The sequence below is a fragment of the Rhamphochromis longiceps genome, linkage group LG5 (genome assembly GCF_057381845.1).
Source record: "Rhamphochromis longiceps isolate RC_006_pf linkage group LG5, R_longiceps_female_GT1.1, whole genome shotgun sequence".
Classification (NCBI taxonomy): domain Eukaryota; kingdom Metazoa; phylum Chordata; class Actinopteri; order Cichliformes; family Cichlidae; genus Rhamphochromis; species Rhamphochromis longiceps.
In genome coordinates this window covers 7,121,833-7,138,210 of record NC_140561.1, presented here as the reverse complement: position 1 = coordinate 7,138,210, position 16,378 = coordinate 7,121,833, and the positions used below count along the sequence as shown (strand labels likewise).

The window sequence follows — 16,378 nt, the reverse complement described above, 5'->3', positions numbered from 1 at the left end:
GCCATCATGCAAAAACTACAAGACCTACAGTTTCATGAAACTTGGTGGAACTTCTCCAGTTATAATGAGGATCTGGATCACTTCCCAAGTGGCCTTAGTTTTCTTTTATATTGAGTTCATTTGTCTGCTGTAAGACTGCAATCAACACTTTAAAGATAAATATATCATAAGATACTATTTTCTGTTTTCTTTAACAAAATTATTCATTGATGAAGTCTTTAATTATAAGAAAATAATCTGAAGACCAAATACACATACGCATTTTGAAACACTGACAGTTATTAGTAATATATAATACAATAAACATTATCAATTCAATTTTATTTATATGGAGCCAAATCACAGCTCAAGGTGCTTTATATTGTAAGGTAAAGACCCTACAATAACACAGAAAAGCACAACAATCAGATGGCCCCCTTTGAACAAGCACTTGGCAACGGTGGGAAGGAAAATCTCCTTTTTAACAGCAAGAAACCTCCAGCAGAACCAGAGTCAGTCGTCTACTGCGACTGGTTGGGAGTGAGGGGAGGAAGAGATTAATAATAACATCATAGTTCACGTTTTAAAAGAATTTTAAAGTCAAATGTGTTTGAGCAGTTCAAGCATCTCCTTGTGGAGATGTGAGAGAATCTCGGCACAAAGTGTTGACGTGCTGAGAATGATCTTCATGGTTTGGAGGAACTGATGAAACGCATCCTTCTCACTGCTAGGCAAAACCAAACTTCACACCTTGATTTATACTCCATCAACATGAAAGATAAGATAAGATAAGATAAGATAACCTTTATTAGTCCCACACGTGGGAAATTTGTTTTGTCACAGCAGGAAGTGGACAGTGCAAAAGTTATGAGGCAAAAATTAGAATACAACATGAAAGCTGTAATATTCCACATTATTTTGAGGACATAAAACTTTTATTTAAAAAAAACTCTCAACATATCAAGATCACATTTGTTAATGCATGTACACTGTTAGAAGAATGAACATATAAAAGTTGACCTGCAAGAATACCTTCATGAATTTACACTTCATGCTGTGCAGCTTTTCTGTTGTGCAAAGGGGCCCTCTGGTGGTTTGGAAGGGCTACGGAACTCAGACAGAAGATGAATCTTTACACTAAACGTGACTAAAATGGGAAAATATTAAAGCCAGTAAAACAACACATTTATTCACATGTCATGGCTACATTTCAAAGTAAGACTTTTTAAACCTTCTACCATTCTTTAAACCTATAAGATTCAGAAAACAATTAGGACAACTTAAAAACAAAATCCCCCAAGCGAATTCCCAAATAACCTATAAACTTAGTGCAATTAAGTATCTCAAACAACTCAAACACATGTAAATATAAAAAGAAAAGAAAAATCTCAGTCAGAAGACCCCATCTCTAAATATATCCCAGAAGTATGACACATACAAAACATGTTTTGCGTCAATAACATTTCCAGCTGAGCATTTTTACACGCAGTTGTGTCATTTTCAAAACTATAACCTCCAATGGTGAAGAATTTATATATATATATGGTGATTAGTACAGCTTTTCCAGCACGCCAGTCAAACACGTGGTGAACTGGGGAATCTGGGCTGCCTCCTGATTAATTGACAACAAATTACATGTCATGTCTACTTCAATAAATTAGGGCCTTATGGCTGAATACAAGATAATGACATGAATAAATACAAGGTACTGGCTCATTGTCCCTTTTAAAGGAATCCTTCAGCTGCACAATTTCCAGACAACTTTGATGAGAAAGATGACATCAGTGCAATATTTCAGCCTCCCTGGTTATACTGGATGCACACGTGGACTCAGAGTAGATAAGACTGCACAGATGTATTGTAAACTCAAGCTCAAGTCAATATTGATCTGTCCACACCCTCTTCTACAACAGAAGGACAGGGAGTGGAGAGTTCATTTTACCATACTATCTCAGCCCATCATGCGTAAGACTACAACCACTACGGCCGCAAACGGCTGGAACACACGGCTCAGAAGGAAGGTATTTTAAACATGCTTTCTAATCACTGGGTAATTAGGTTACATGCTAGCTGTAAATGAATCTCCATAGCAGCCAAGCTGAGCATATGGATGAGGAGACTGCAGCAGAATGCACCACACAAGGAGTGTCAAGGCTCCAGTGTTGTTTCTTAGCAACAGCACACTGCAGGATATCATTCCCTGTCGTTCCTTATCCAAGAATACAAAAAACAAAGTTATTTGATACAGTCTATTCTGTGTGCTGTGTCATTTCACTCACAATAAGAGTGACGGAAACACAGCATTCATGGACCTTATTGTATTAAAAAGACACTACATTTGGCATGTGGTATGATCTTAAAGTGGCAGCATGATTCTTCTGTGACTGCTTTATATCCTTGAATATCTATAAAAACCTGAAGAATGCTCTGTGTTCCCCCACACGAGAACACTCAGGATCCACTGTTTCCAGCACATGACTCTTGCGTCGGCTGATGTTCCTGATGGAGACTCGATCAACACTGGAGGTCAGCGTGGCTGTAGACAACTCTTCTGGCAAAGAGCAAAGCCAGCAGGCTGAAGCAGCAGGCGCAGGCCATGTACGCCCTCACGCTGTTAGTCAGCTGCACTATGGAACCGAGACACATGGCTGGCAGCAACTGCAGGTAAGCAGATGAAAAGAGCAGCATTTTAAATGCATGACCACAATTTAAAAAGCAGTCCTCTTGAGTTGTAAAATAGCCCATCTTCATCTCTCTGTTAACCGCAAAATTGTCTTAATTGCTTGACCTGATTAAACTGTCTAAAAGTATTTGCAGAGACATTATCAAAGAGAGGTACGGTATTCAGAGAATCCTGAATTCAAATCTATGGGAGGATTCTGCAGCAGCAAAGATGATGGTAAAAGTTTAACTTCCAGGGGGAAAGAAAGTTAAAAAAAAAAAAAAAAACCTTTTCACTTTTTAAAATCAGGTTTTACGTCCCGTGGAGCATTGAAGCATTGAAATGAAAGTTAAGATAATCTTTCAGCATGACTTCCAAAATAAGTGCCCAGGTGTCAGGGCTCTGTGATCCAGCATTTTGAGTTTGTTTTGTATTTTTGACTTCTTATGAGGTATTAGAGAAATGTTAAGTTCTAGTGTTTATAAAGTAGTTAGGTTTTAGTCTAGTTAATGTTATCACCCATGCTTCCTTTTTTAGGTGTCATTTCCTGTTCCTTCCTATGAAGGGCGGGTAGACCGGTAGTGAAATTGGACGGTCTAGCCTTCAGTTTTGCGTCACCGCTGTCTCGGTGGAGTTTAATAAACTATGGAAAGACTGCGGGGGCTGGCTGGGCTGCGCAATGAATCCTGGGATAGGTTGGGCCACGAAGGACACACCCGACCCATCCTTCAAATTCGGGAAAAAGGAGGACGCATTTGTCGGCTGCATTCGGAGGAGTCTGCGAATTTGGACAGCCTTCATCGCATCGCTGTGACGTAATCAGCCTACAAATGCGGCCTCAGGAGGATGCAGCCCATGAATTTGGACACCCCCATTGTAAAACTTTTAGTTATGTCCGTGCCCTCGTATGCCCTTGTGTTTCATGTCTGCATGTTCCATGTCCTATTGTCAAGCTCGTGTTGTCACAGTCTACGTCTCATCATGCTTCCTGTTTTATTTTGACAGTCTCTTGTTCCGTGTTCAGTGTGTTTGGTTTTGCTTCCCCTGTGGCGTCGTATTCATTTGTGTCAGCTGTGTTCCCCAGGCGTTTCCACTTCCCTCATTATGCTTCTGTGTATTTGAGTCCTCTGTCTCCCTTTGTTCATTGCTGGGTTGTCTGTTCATCTAACCTCATGCTACATGGATGTTTCTCTAGTCTTAGTTATCTCAGGTTCTGGTCATGTTCATGTTAGATTTATGATTATCGTTAGAATTCCATGTCCTGCGTTAGTTTTTCCCAGTTTTCTCAGTTTATCATTTAGTTTCTCACCCCTGCGCTTTTGTTTTGTGGTAGTTATCAGCCTAAATGAACGGCTCGCTTTTTGTTAAACTTTAGTCCTGTCCCTTGTGTATCTACTTTCGGGTCCACTCCTCAAACACACCAGCCATCCGGCAGCAGTGATGAGAATAACAGCGTTACAAGTAGCGGCGTTACTAACGGCGTTTCTTTTTGTCTATGTAAGCAATCTGCGCGCTACCGTGGACGGCAATCACTTTCTTGTAGACGATCACTTTTTGGCACAACACCAGAAGCAAAGGGGGCAAAACAATTGCATGAGTGCTGCTGTTTGACTGAGGAAGAATAAAGTAGTCGTGGTAAGCCAATCACATGACCACTTCAAGATGACAAAGCAACAAGGTGATATATACCAGTTTTTAAATTGTGTTGATAGGCCACGTAAAACCAGAGACATGATAAACAATATACACTGCATTTTTTCCTCAATAGTTTCGTCACGTTTACTTTCTAAGGACAGCGCAGCGAGCACTCTCTGCTTATGAGCAAAAAATAAAAAAAACAAAACAAAAAACAGCCCGTTCGTGTTGGTGGAAAAATGCACCATGTTGACCAATCAAAAAATAATATGGCAACATGACATTTGGATGTTTAGGAAGAGGGGGAAGTTTTAAGAGTGATGGAGAGAGAGAGAGAGACAGCAGAAAAAGAGAGAGAGCGAGTTTTAAGATGTGAGGGATTTGTGACGTTTAGCGTGTTTGGAGTGTGTAGTTAATGTGTTGTCTTGTGTAGTTAGTGTGTGAGTGTTGTGGATAGTTTTGTGTTGTGTGTCAGAACAATGAGGCGACTGCTGTTTCCAGGTGAAAAACAGGAGGAGTGAGAGGAGCACCTGCTGTCAGGCCTGCAGGTATCAGGCTGTGATGTTCTCCTTTATAGTGGACAGAAATATTTGGAGTGGCACAAATAATTTGTGTGGCATCTTATTGAATGCAGAACAGCTGATTGTTCTGTAAATAGTTTGAAATGGTTATTAAAAAAGGGTAAAAGGCTTCAAATAACTTTGTTGTTTACAAAACTTGTGCATATGATTTTAAAATTGACAATTTATATTTGCATTTAAAGTTATGAAATATGATTCAATAAACATGTTTGTGGTTGTAACAGTAAAAAAATCACTTTTTCTACTCTGACTTTATGTTTTTTGTCTGATTTTAGATCAATTGTGGTAATACAGTCAAAATGAAAACATAACTGTAAATTCACACACGTGAGGTTGTGCTGAAAACAATGATACCAAACAAGCAAAGTAAAGAGTTTTTAAAGGTGAAATGTAGAGGAAACATCAAAAGTAGTTAAAAATGGCCAATTATACCCTGGACCCCAGAGGGTTAAACATTTTTTTAAGAAACACAATAGTTACTTTTCAAGTAATTAATTACTTTTAGAATCTTGTAACTCAGTTACTAGCTCAGTTACTTTTTTGAAGAAATAACTAGTAACTATAATTAATTACTTTTTCAAAGTAACTTGCCCAACACTGTCCGGCAGTGACACCAGGAGTATTTCAAGAAGCCAACCAAGCGGCGAGATTTGGTATAATTTAACTTGATTAACTCCAACTGATTAACTTAACTGATCAATAAATGCAATTAGCTGTTCAAAGAAGATCTGAATATACTTTATATCGCATGAAATGAGATCAGGTACACCACCAATTAATTCGGCTCCAATTGCCCACCCATACCTGGGAGAGAAGGTACGCGCCTTCCAGTATTGCCATGTCAAAGCCCATCCCTCTGTTTGAGACTTGTGTGGAGTCTGCTTCAGCTCTATCACCTCCAGCCACCAAAAGTGATAGATGTGGCGACTCAACAGAGGGCTCTGCCACAGGAGGTATCAGCCCCACAGCTTGGTGCTTAGCAGGTGGACCACATGAGGGAACAGGCTTAGCAAGTGTTGGGTCATTACTTTCAGTCCGCTCAAGAGGTCTGGGTCTGGATGACTTGAAGAAAATCTTAAAGAGAAAAAGTTACCAATTACATTCACTGTCATCACTAAACAATATCATCTGATGTAAGGGGGACTTGCTATGTTTCGTGATTTTACTTGGTATATGTATGTGTCTACTAATCAGAGCATAAGTCATTTAATAGTCTGAATATCAAAGTAAACTTGAGCAAGATACTAAAGCCTGGGTTGCCCCTGATGCATCCATCAGAGTAGTGTGTGTGTGACTGTTAGATTACCAGCACTTAGGCACAGGAAATGGTGCTTGTATGAATGCATGTGAAAATGGGTGAATGGGGCTAGTAGTAAGACAGCACTTTGAGTAGAAAACCACTATATAAATACTAGTCCATTTACCATTCTAGCAATGTCCAGCCTGCTAGATTTAATGACTGAATAATTGACCAGACTGAACAGTGTGATTAAAGGCTGCGAAAACCAATCAACAGCTGAAGGTGGGTTGCTGAGGACCGATTGCTGGCTCCAATTTGAAGCTATAAAAAAGAAAATGCTTTAAAATAGTTTTTGATGTGTCTCTTCCTTTGTAATAATTTGGAAAACAATTATTTATAATTGTATATTAATTGCAATTAAATAAATAATATAAATTATGGTGATTAGCCAGTTGTGATTTACATCCAGTAGTAACAGAAAGTTGGTGGTGAGGAATCGTTAACAGCAGGCAGGTAGCTTGTCTCATGCTAACTGTTAGCTGCTAACTTGACTTGCCTTGTGGTTTCTTAGTTGTTGTAACAATGGTAATTATGCCCCAAAGATGCCTGACCCCAAAAAGGTCAGGCATATACACCCATCAAGTGCTGAAGCAGCATCCACAACAAGTTCCTGTGATGCCATGCTATACAGTAAAAAGACAATACACCCTCTGTCAGTTCTACCGTTTAAGATTTAAAAGGATGCATTTTCTTTTCACCATGACTGTAAGTGGTTTAATTCTCAAAGGAAAATGCATGCAATGGTAAATTTAACAGAGCTGTTACGAGCTAAATGTAAGCTTTAATTATAAATGGCAGCCAAGCACCGAATGTAAAATTCTGGATCAGTGCTGATGTTAAAAAGAACAACCTGACTGAGAGCAGATATTCATATTCTTTCTTTTGATTTTGTTGCTTCTTATTTCCAACAGATAAATATTAATAGATTTTTTGTATCCTTTTCCTCACAAACACTGGACTTCCTGAATATTCATTCTTCATTCTTGCAGATTTCCCACTATATCAAACACAAGGCTGCACACTGTGTAAGTAAGAACTAACCTTTCTGTCTGAGTGATAGAGACACAGCAGTGTGTATGGCAGCACCTGCAGGACACAGAGCGTGTACCCCGTCACAGCAGCCATGACAGTGACCATCATCACACTGTCTGTGACACTCATGACGGTGGTGGCCAACAGCAGAAGAGCCACCCCACTAGTGTATACCACTTTGGCTCCCAGCAGAGCCACCCAGCGGTCCATTAGCGTAGAGCACAGCACCGACACTGCACACTGCAGGAAGAGAGCCAGACTGGCCATGCGCACACCTGGACAAGAATCAAGTGGTTTTAATGCAAAACATAATCTCACTGACTGACTTCAACGGTTGGAAGAACTTACCCTACCTTCATCATAGTGTTTCCTTTCCTGTGATTCTGGATCTGCACCCGGCACTCCCTGGTACAATCCCTCCCCCATAAAGTCAGCGAAGAAGAGCATGACACTCATCAGTGCCATCCAACTACACACCTCTGCCACAAAAAGTCTCCATATGACCTGTGGCACATGTGTGCACACCGCATACAAATGATGCAGCATTGAAAGACCCTCTGCTGCACGTCGACACAGCACATCACGTAAACAACGAGGCCGAAGTAGGAAGGGGAACGGGCAGCATCTGCTCCCCAAACTTTTTAAAGGGGGATGAACAAGAATCTTCCTCTCTCCTCTGACTCCTGCTTCCTCCTTGATGCAGGTTGTGGAGAGGAGGCAGCCAAAAAATAGGAGGGTGAGCAGGGTGTAAACAAAAGCCTCTTGCCCTCCCAAATATACTGCTATGGGCACCTGGCTCCAGTCCACGGAAGGAAGCAAAAACCTGGAAAAAATACATTTTAAATGTTGAAATATTAGGTCTTTTAGGCCTGTTCACTTACTTGGATGCTGTGACTGTATTGTGCCTGTTGGAGAATTTTTTTAAATCTTACTATTAATACAGCTGTACCATAGGTACAACAGCTAATATAATGATGTGTCTTTGTCCTGTCTTTCTCCCCTCACCCCCAACCGGTTGCAGCAGATGGCTGCCCGTCCCTGAATCTGCTTCTGCTGGAGGTTTCTTCCTGTTAAAAGGGAGTTTTTCCTTTCCACTTTCTCGCCAAAGTGCTCACTTATCGGGTTCATCTGAATTTTAGGGTTTTCTCTGTATTATGGTAGGGTCTTACCTTACAATATAAAGCACCTTGAGGTAACTTGGCACTGTATAAATATAACTGAACTGAAATGAAGTATGAGACACAACCAGTTAGGAAGAAAAGATAATAAGTGGCTTACCCCAAGCATCCCCCCAGGCTTGTCATCAGGGAATTAACTGAGAATGCTTTTCGGTTTTCTTCCTCCCCGGGGAACAGATCTGACAGCAGGGCAAGCAGTAGGGTGAGACAGGCCTGAGGAGAAACCTGAGAGTTAGCTGATACATGTAATTATGATACTCAACCAAAGACTTATTCTTTCAGAAATAAAAAATAATAATACAAGTGTTTAATTGCCAAAGTTATTAAGTGAACCAGGAAGGTCTAGATTTGATTTTAGGGGTACAAAAACTCACTCATAACTACATTAACTACAAATTTAGCCTCGGGACAGAGAATCTCATACAGTAAATTGATTAATTTAGCAATAAAATATTCTATCTTCTATATCTTCTTCTGACTGTACTGTATTTGCTGGATGACGTAGATTAGGTGTGTGTTCATGTGAATGTGTTATTGTACATGTTTGTGTGCCTACGTGTATGTGATGGCTGGAATGAAGAAAAACGAGTATTTCAGCATTCTGAAATACTCGTTTTTTTTGTGCAGTTGAAAACAGACATTCTGAGGCTACGTCCACATGTACCCGGGTATTTTTGAAAACGCAGATTTTTCTATGCGTTTGCACCTTCCGTCCACACGTAAACGGCGTTTTCGGTCACTGAAAACGGAGATTTTTAAAAACTCCGGCCAGGGTGGATATTTCTGAAAACTCCATTTTTGCATTTACGTGTGGACGAGAAAAACGGAGAAAACGCAGCGTCAAAGGTGTGCGCCTTTTTCGACGTCACACTGTGCGCCACGTTATTGTTTCGGTGAAATGAATTTCTACAATACTGTTACTGTTAACTGTACTCTCTGCAGTGTTTAAATGCTTACATATACACACAGTTACTGTCCCTCCACACATAAGACTCGGTTCTGCTTCTATGCCCCAGCCTTGTTTACTATTTCCCACCGAGGCTTCTAGACTTCTGATTGGCCAACATTTCTGCGGTCAGTGTTGGGAAGGTTACTTTTAAAATGTATTCCATTACAGAATACATGCCCCAAAATGTATTCTGTAACGTATTCCGTTACGTTACTCAATGACAGTAACGTATTCTGCATACTTTGGATTACTTAATATATTATCATGCTTTTTACAACAACGTGAATGTACTATTGCTGTGTGATTTATTACTATTACTGAAGGTCCGCGACTCCGAACTGTAGTAAAGGGACCTCTGACTAATACGGCGGGGTCCCTGTCGGCTCATAGCCGAAAAATAGCTTTACTTTGTTGTGTGGGTCAACTCTGCTTGCCAGAGACAGAGAGAGGCGTTGAAAGACTGCTCCAACGGAACTTGTTAATTTCGGAGGAAAACACGAACACGGTGTACAGTCGAGTCTTAATAGCTTACTTACAACTGGGCTCGTCAGGCACTCTTCTTGGCTGCAGTGGTTATTATTATATTTACATGCTTCCAGCTCCGGTTTTTCCTCGATGACAACTCGTACCTTTCCACTTCCCTTTTTCTCCCTCCTCGCGCTCACAGACACATAACGTGTATGGCAGTCCATTCTCCCTGCAACACGGACTACACTGCCCATGATGCTACATTCTTTAGAGCTATGCTTGTAGCATTCTGCCTGTTAGCTTAGCACAACAACAACAACAACGAAAAGGCGCTCTCTCACCCAGGAAACACACAGTCGCAGAGAGAGAGAGAGCGTCGCCTTGTAACCATGGCAACCGTAACGCTGGCGCCTGGAACAACAGAACGTAGCTGTCAAACAAAACCCAAACAGTCCTGACCCGCGACAAAGTGAAACAGGAAAGTACCGCAGTGCAATCCATTTATTTCAACAAAGTAACTGTATTCTGAATGCCACCTTTTTAAACGGTAACTGTAACGGAATACAGTTACTCATGTTTTGTATTTTAAATACGTAACGGCGGTACATGTATTCCGTTACTCCCCAACACTGTGCACGGTTAGGAATCTAGCGCCACCTGCTGCTTTGGCATGTTCCTAGCAGCATTTTCCTTCATTTCTATGTTTACGTGTGGACAGGATTATTTTTTAAAACGAAAACAGAAAATCTCCGTTTTCAAAAATACCGTAGCCTCAGGGTGCAGATATTAATAATGTCCAGCCTAACAGCCCCAGGTTAGTGGCTCAGAGTTTTACTGCTCCATGAGCATTTTTATTGGCCTGTGGGAAAAAGCTAGTATTTTCTTTTTTTAAAAAATACTAATATAATTTTATGAATATATTTCATGTTATTTCACTTTAAATCTGAAAAACAATGTTATGAAAGTGTTGAAATAAATGGTAAATGGTAAATGGCCTGTATTTATATAGCGCTTTACTAGTCCCTAAGGACCCCAAAGCGCTTTACATATCCAGTCATCCATCCACCCATTCACGCACTGGTGATGGCAAGCTACATTGTAGCCACAGCCACCCTGGGGCGCACTGAAATAGTGTATGATCTAGTACCCATGCCCCACTTTAGATTCGCCCCTGCTTGCTGCAGGTATCAAAGGATGGCTGCTGCCAACCTTCAGCATGCTGCCTGATTTAAACATGGTTTAAGTTAACCTCTTAAGCCCCAACGCCCCCTGATACTGAGGCAAAAGGCAGGAGATCAGGTAGGCTTGGGGCTTAAGAGGTTAACAGTCCATCTACATATTTTATTACAACAGCTGTAGCTTCCCTTTTCAGTGTAAAACAAACAGCGGTGGATTGAGCAGCTACAAAGTTTACTTTTCTTCACGTCAGTGCTTGTTAAACAGGTTCTGAAGGACTGCCGCTAGCTTTTTCCCAGTAAAGGTTTTAATGGTGATTACAGGAACAAGCACTGCTGCTTTAAACAATATAAAAACATTTTCTTTCTCTACCCCTTAGCTCACTGACTTGCTAATGGCTCCACCTCTTTGCTCTTCGTGGGGTGAGTGTGTAAACAGACTCCAGATCCACGAAGCATCAAAGCAAAGAACTGATGTCAAGGATTTTTAAAAAAAGGACACGAGACTGTGCTCTATCCATGTTGGTTACCACTGGACCCCTGGAAGAGATCCCTGTTAATCCCTCATCTAGTTCCCAAGAAGCACGAGAATAAGAATTAATAGTATAACTGAGTATATAATTTTTATTTTTGTACAACTTTACTTGTAAAGTTTACTCACCTGTGCGCAGAACTCGACAAGGCACACAGCTGCAGCCTGCATGCCGGCTTGCACCCAGTGAGGGTGCTGTGGTGAAATCAGTAGAGTCAGCCGCCTGGCTTGGGGAATTATTTGCAGGCCTAGCAAAACTCCCAGGCTCAGGATCCAGATAAAGGGCGTGCGTCGACCGAAGCGCCCTCTCCAAGAATCACTAGCTGAGCCGATCATGGGTATAAAGATCAAGCCCAAAACTGGAGTCACAGCTGGTAAAAAGAAAGACCCTGTTAACCTTCTTAGTGGTCTTTAAAGCTCAATCATTTACCAGGGAAGTATCAGATGGGATCTAGTCATTATTTTTTATGGTATAATGCACTTAAACTTCTGTTGTAGTCGTACTTTATCTGCACTGACGACATTACAGTTACCAACAGTCTGGGAAAGGTTTACAGCCCGCCCAGTGACAGTTAGCTAGCAAGAAAGACATTATTTACATTTTTCCGCTTAACTTAGGACTTAGGTGTATCCATTTGTTAGCTTAATAAATATTAGCTTTCTGCTATCTTGCTAATGAATAGCCACAGTACTCGGGGTTCTCCAGTGTTATTGCTTTTCTTGTTTTTGATCAAACTGCATGCTGTCAGTTTTAAAACCAGAGACGACCATTATTATCAGGCAACCAATATGGCAACTGTGAAAAACCTCAATGTAAGGCTTAAAAACAAGACTTGACAAAGCAACAAGTGATGTCACAGTTGCTACGCCCATCTTTGATTCTGTCCATGGATCAAAGTCGTTATTGAAACTAAGCTACCTAAGATCCGCTAGTTTTAAAAACATATGAAAACTATTGATAATGAAAAATCATTATATAATGACAAAACTAAATGAAGCTATTTGAATACATTTCCTAGTTAGTAGTTGTAGACATGCACTGTCAGCACTGGTGCTTCAAACTACAAACAGATGTTTCAAACACACAAACGGAACATCTATAAAATTGTAATGCTCATGTGATTTTTTTTCCCCTCCACTTACCAAGCATCATAGTCATGTAGCGTTCCTCCATGCCGGCCTGTAGCAGTAGAGGTGGGATGTAGACAGTCCCGGCAGCCATGCACACCTCCAGGCCACATGATAAAGTGTTCACCAGCAACAACTTCCACATCTGACACTGAAACCACTTTTTCACAACCATCTTGGCTCTTCAATTTTTTATTTAGAGACTTATTTGAATGTACAAATGTCTTTAGTCCTGATATGAAATATTAAGTTAATGTAAAGACAACTATTAAACAAAAGGGTTTCCCAGAGGGGTTTTGGCTGGTCATCAGTTTTGGACAGCTTCCTTGTCATGATGTGCTTTGTGAATGAAGCGGTCATCAGAGAACAGCAAAGACAACTTTCTTAAGTTTCCTTTTTATTTGAGGTTCCATTAGCGCCCCAGCAGAGGCCGGCATCTTCACCTGCCAGTGTGGTGTCTTCCTGCATAATTCAAAGAAAGCACAGCAAAGCCTGAAAAAATCGTTGTAAAATCTGGAAAAAGATTACCTTCTATATCTAAATGTGAAATGGGGAAAAGTCATTTTGTTCAATCTATTAGCAAAACCTCAACTCCCATTTTAGCCATTCACCAACTCACATCAATCTACTGAGTCATTTTCTGTTGGGCAGACCATCACTGTGAACTAAAACTAAACTTAGAATTAAAGAAACACTGAAGAAAAAGTACATAAAAACTAGACTTTTGAACAAGATGGAAACTGACTGAAACAATACTGTGCATCAAGGTATTTATAGATAACTAAAAACTAAAACTACACGTGAAAAACTTTTTAGTTAACTAAAATAAAAAAAAATAGACTTAAAAAAACCTCTAACTCTAAAAACTAATAGGAACAATTTCGTGAATTTCGAAAACGGAGTAAAATAAAAACATGGAGGTGACATGCTTAGTTTTACTACCTGTATGTATCTGTATGTTAAAAAATGTAATACAACTTGTTTTTTTCTGTCACGCACATTAATAAAGGATATTTGTCATTTTAATGAGAAATCTTGTGCTTAGTGGCAATTAAAATCATTTTAACTGGTTCAGTATTTATTCCTGATAGATCTTTCTGACTTCCTTTCATTTTTTAGGAAGTATCATCACTGCTTAGAAATCTATAAACATTGCCATAAATGTGGTTTCAGTGTGTTTCTTGCTGTCTAGTGTCATTTACACTATTGTCTATAGATTTCAGTGAAGGTGTAAACATGACTGTAAAATCATCTGGTTTTGAGGACTTTTGAGGCTATAGTCTGAGCTCGTCCTATCCATAAGTGACATGTCCCTTCCCACACACCTTAGAAGCGCTTTGTTGTTTCTTAGGAAAATGAATAGTACCTTTAGGCGTTAGACGTAGAGAGGTATAGAATGTAAGGTGTGTCAGGGATATAGATGATTATTATGGTTTTAAGTGTTGCTATAAGTACACCTTATGGCTCTTTGAATTCTCACAATGTTAAAAATCCTGAGAATGAACGACAAAGAAAACTGCATAATTTGTTAATATGTAACAGTCTGTTTCTTTGTGGTATGTATGCCTCCTGCTTACTGTAAGCTATTGCACATAATTCATTCATTTCCTAATGATTTCATCTGGCACACTGTGTGCGTGCATGTGTGTTATTCACTCACTTGTTAAACCAGAAGCTCCTCTTTCTCTGAGACACACTCTAAAACATTAAGCAATAAACCACTAGCATTTTTATTTCCACTTGCCTCATCAAAGTCCTTTGATCTCTCTTCGAGCAGCAAAAGTTGTTTGAAAAGTCAGCAGTGGCTACTGGTTTTCTTCCTTTAAAGTTCAGTAGCCTGTGGTGTATACAGCTGTGTATGTGCCGCAAATGACAACAAAGGTGAGATTATTACTCACGTCACGCTTTCTGTTAAGGATGTGGGCGGGATTACAGGTAGTGCTGACATTCCTATGTTGGGTTTGTTTTTACATATGTGTTCATATGATTTGCTCAGCTACTGTTGATTTGTAAAGGCTGACACTTGTTGGGGCTACATTTGGAACAACTGAAAAATGTGTTCATTGAATTATTTTTTAAACTATTACTAACTTACTTTGAAACTCAGCACTCAGTAATCTATAGTGCATTTTCTTTTGTCACTTCCTGTAACTGTAGCGTAAGCCCGATGCAAATTATTGCATTATGCTCTGACTGGTTCAACAGTAAATATGAATAAATAAAACGGTCATTGTTTTTCGTGCTAGCCAATCAATCCAAACTCCTTATTTTTATGTCTTTTCTTTTTGTATTTATTTCTCTGTCATCACATCTTCCTCTTGGGTTAAGAGTTTTGGTTTCATCCTCGACAGCACTCTCTCCTTAAAGGCACACAAAAATAATATCACAGGGTCTTCTTATTTTAATCTTAGTAATTTTAACCGCCTTCGCCCTTCACTCACTCCAAACAGTACCACCATACCTGTCGCTGCTCTTGTCACATCTTGTTTTGGATTGCTGTAATTCTCTTCTCTATGGTAAATCATCCATAAACTGCAGTTAGTTCAAAATATTGATATTATATCCAGAATTGGATCCACTGAACAAATAACACCTGCTCTTAAACAGCTCCATCGGCTTCCAGCTCACCTAAGAGTGAATTTCCTACTTCTTACTTTCAAAGTGCTTCATAACCTCGCTCCTCCATATTTATCTGATCTTCTCCATGCGTACCCTCCCTGCTCTTCTTCAGCTTCCCTTCTGTCTGTTACACCTGCTTGCCTCACTACCATGGGGCTCAGAGCCTTTAGCTTGAGCGTCGAGTCCTTGGAATGCACTTCCACCAGATCTGCCAACTACAAACTCTCTGGTTTAAAATTACATCTTAAAACCGATCTATTCAGAATTGCATACCCTTTATTATGACTTGGTCTTATTGTGTTTTTTACCTCGATTAACTTTTATAGTTGTTTTTTATTTGCTTATCTTATGTTTTTATTTTGTTGTACTAATGTAAGTTGACCGTGAAGTTCTTTAAAGGTGCCTATAAATAGAATGTATTATTAGTAGTAGTAGTAATTATTTTTGCGTAAATGGCATAGCCCTTCTTTACGTTGGTACACACCTTAGCAACAGTTTCTTGATTCTTAGGAAAATGAGCAGTACCTTTGGGCTAGCAACAGTTCTTCATGCTAGTCGTGAAATGATGTCATACAGCTGAACAGGAAAATGCTAATAATGGCTGCTCTACAGAAGTGCCATTGGTATACTGCAGAGGTGGAAATGTTGGAGGTAATTGTGCTATACTTGTTCAATATAACAAAATATTATTTTAGCGTGGTACACCCTGCGACAGCCTGGCGACCTGTCCAGGGTGTACCCCGCCTCTCGCCCTATGACAGCTGGGATAGGCTCCAGCGCCCCCCGCGACCCTAAAAAGGATAAGCGGACGCGAATGGATGGATGGATGGATTATTTTAGTCTGAAATAACTATGGCTAACTTGTCACATTAGTGTCTTGTTGCTATTACAAGAGGACAGGCCTGGACTGGTTATGCGGCATGTGGGGGATTTTCCCAGTGGGTCGACGTACTATGGAGTGGATGGAATGATCGAAGGGCCACTGCGCACCCACCCTTTGAGCACTGACAGGATCCATTTGTGCACTGAGAAATGCTCGAACCTATACATAGGAAACAGTCACTCCACAAACCCACGGCACAACATAGGAGAACCGGCACAACAAGACGAGACTCAGTGAGGAGGAGGAGTAATGTGCTT

The 16,378-nt window shown here is 40.2% G+C and overlaps 1 protein-coding gene across 1 annotated transcript; it reads right to left on the bottom strand.

Annotated features, from left to right (window-relative positions):
* Window positions 1-676: 676 nt before the first annotated feature.
* slc45a3 (solute carrier family 45 member 3) lies at window positions 677-12,824 on the bottom strand. Its single transcript, XM_085407843.1, has 7 exons — window positions 12,635-12,824; window positions 11,621-11,862; window positions 8,468-8,580; window positions 7,543-8,012; window positions 7,199-7,464; window positions 5,662-5,931; window positions 677-2,637 (listed from the first exon to the last, which is right to left on the bottom strand). The coding sequence occupies exons 1-7, from the start codon at window positions 12,792-12,794 to the stop codon at window positions 2,494-2,496; spliced, it is 1,665 nt and encodes a 554-aa protein (XP_085263969.1). The 5' UTR covers window positions 12,795-12,824; the 3' UTR covers window positions 677-2,493.
* Window positions 12,825-16,378: the final 3,554 nt, after the last annotated feature.

Bases quoted from the DNA above. Each gene is read 5' to 3' on its own strand.
- slc45a3 (XM_085407843.1), bottom strand. From the start codon at position 12,794: ATGGTTGTGAAAAAGTGGTTTCAGTGTCAGATGTGGAAGTTGTTGCTG. The intron at 8,013-8,467 runs GTAAGCCACTTA...TATTTTTTCCAG, and splicing joins AGCCTGGGGGGATGCTTGGG to GTTTTTGCTTCCTTCCGTGG. The intron at 2,638-5,661 runs GTATGGGTGGGC...GCTTACCTGCAG, and splicing joins GCGCGTACCTTCTCTCCCAG to TTGCTGCCAGCCATGTGTCT.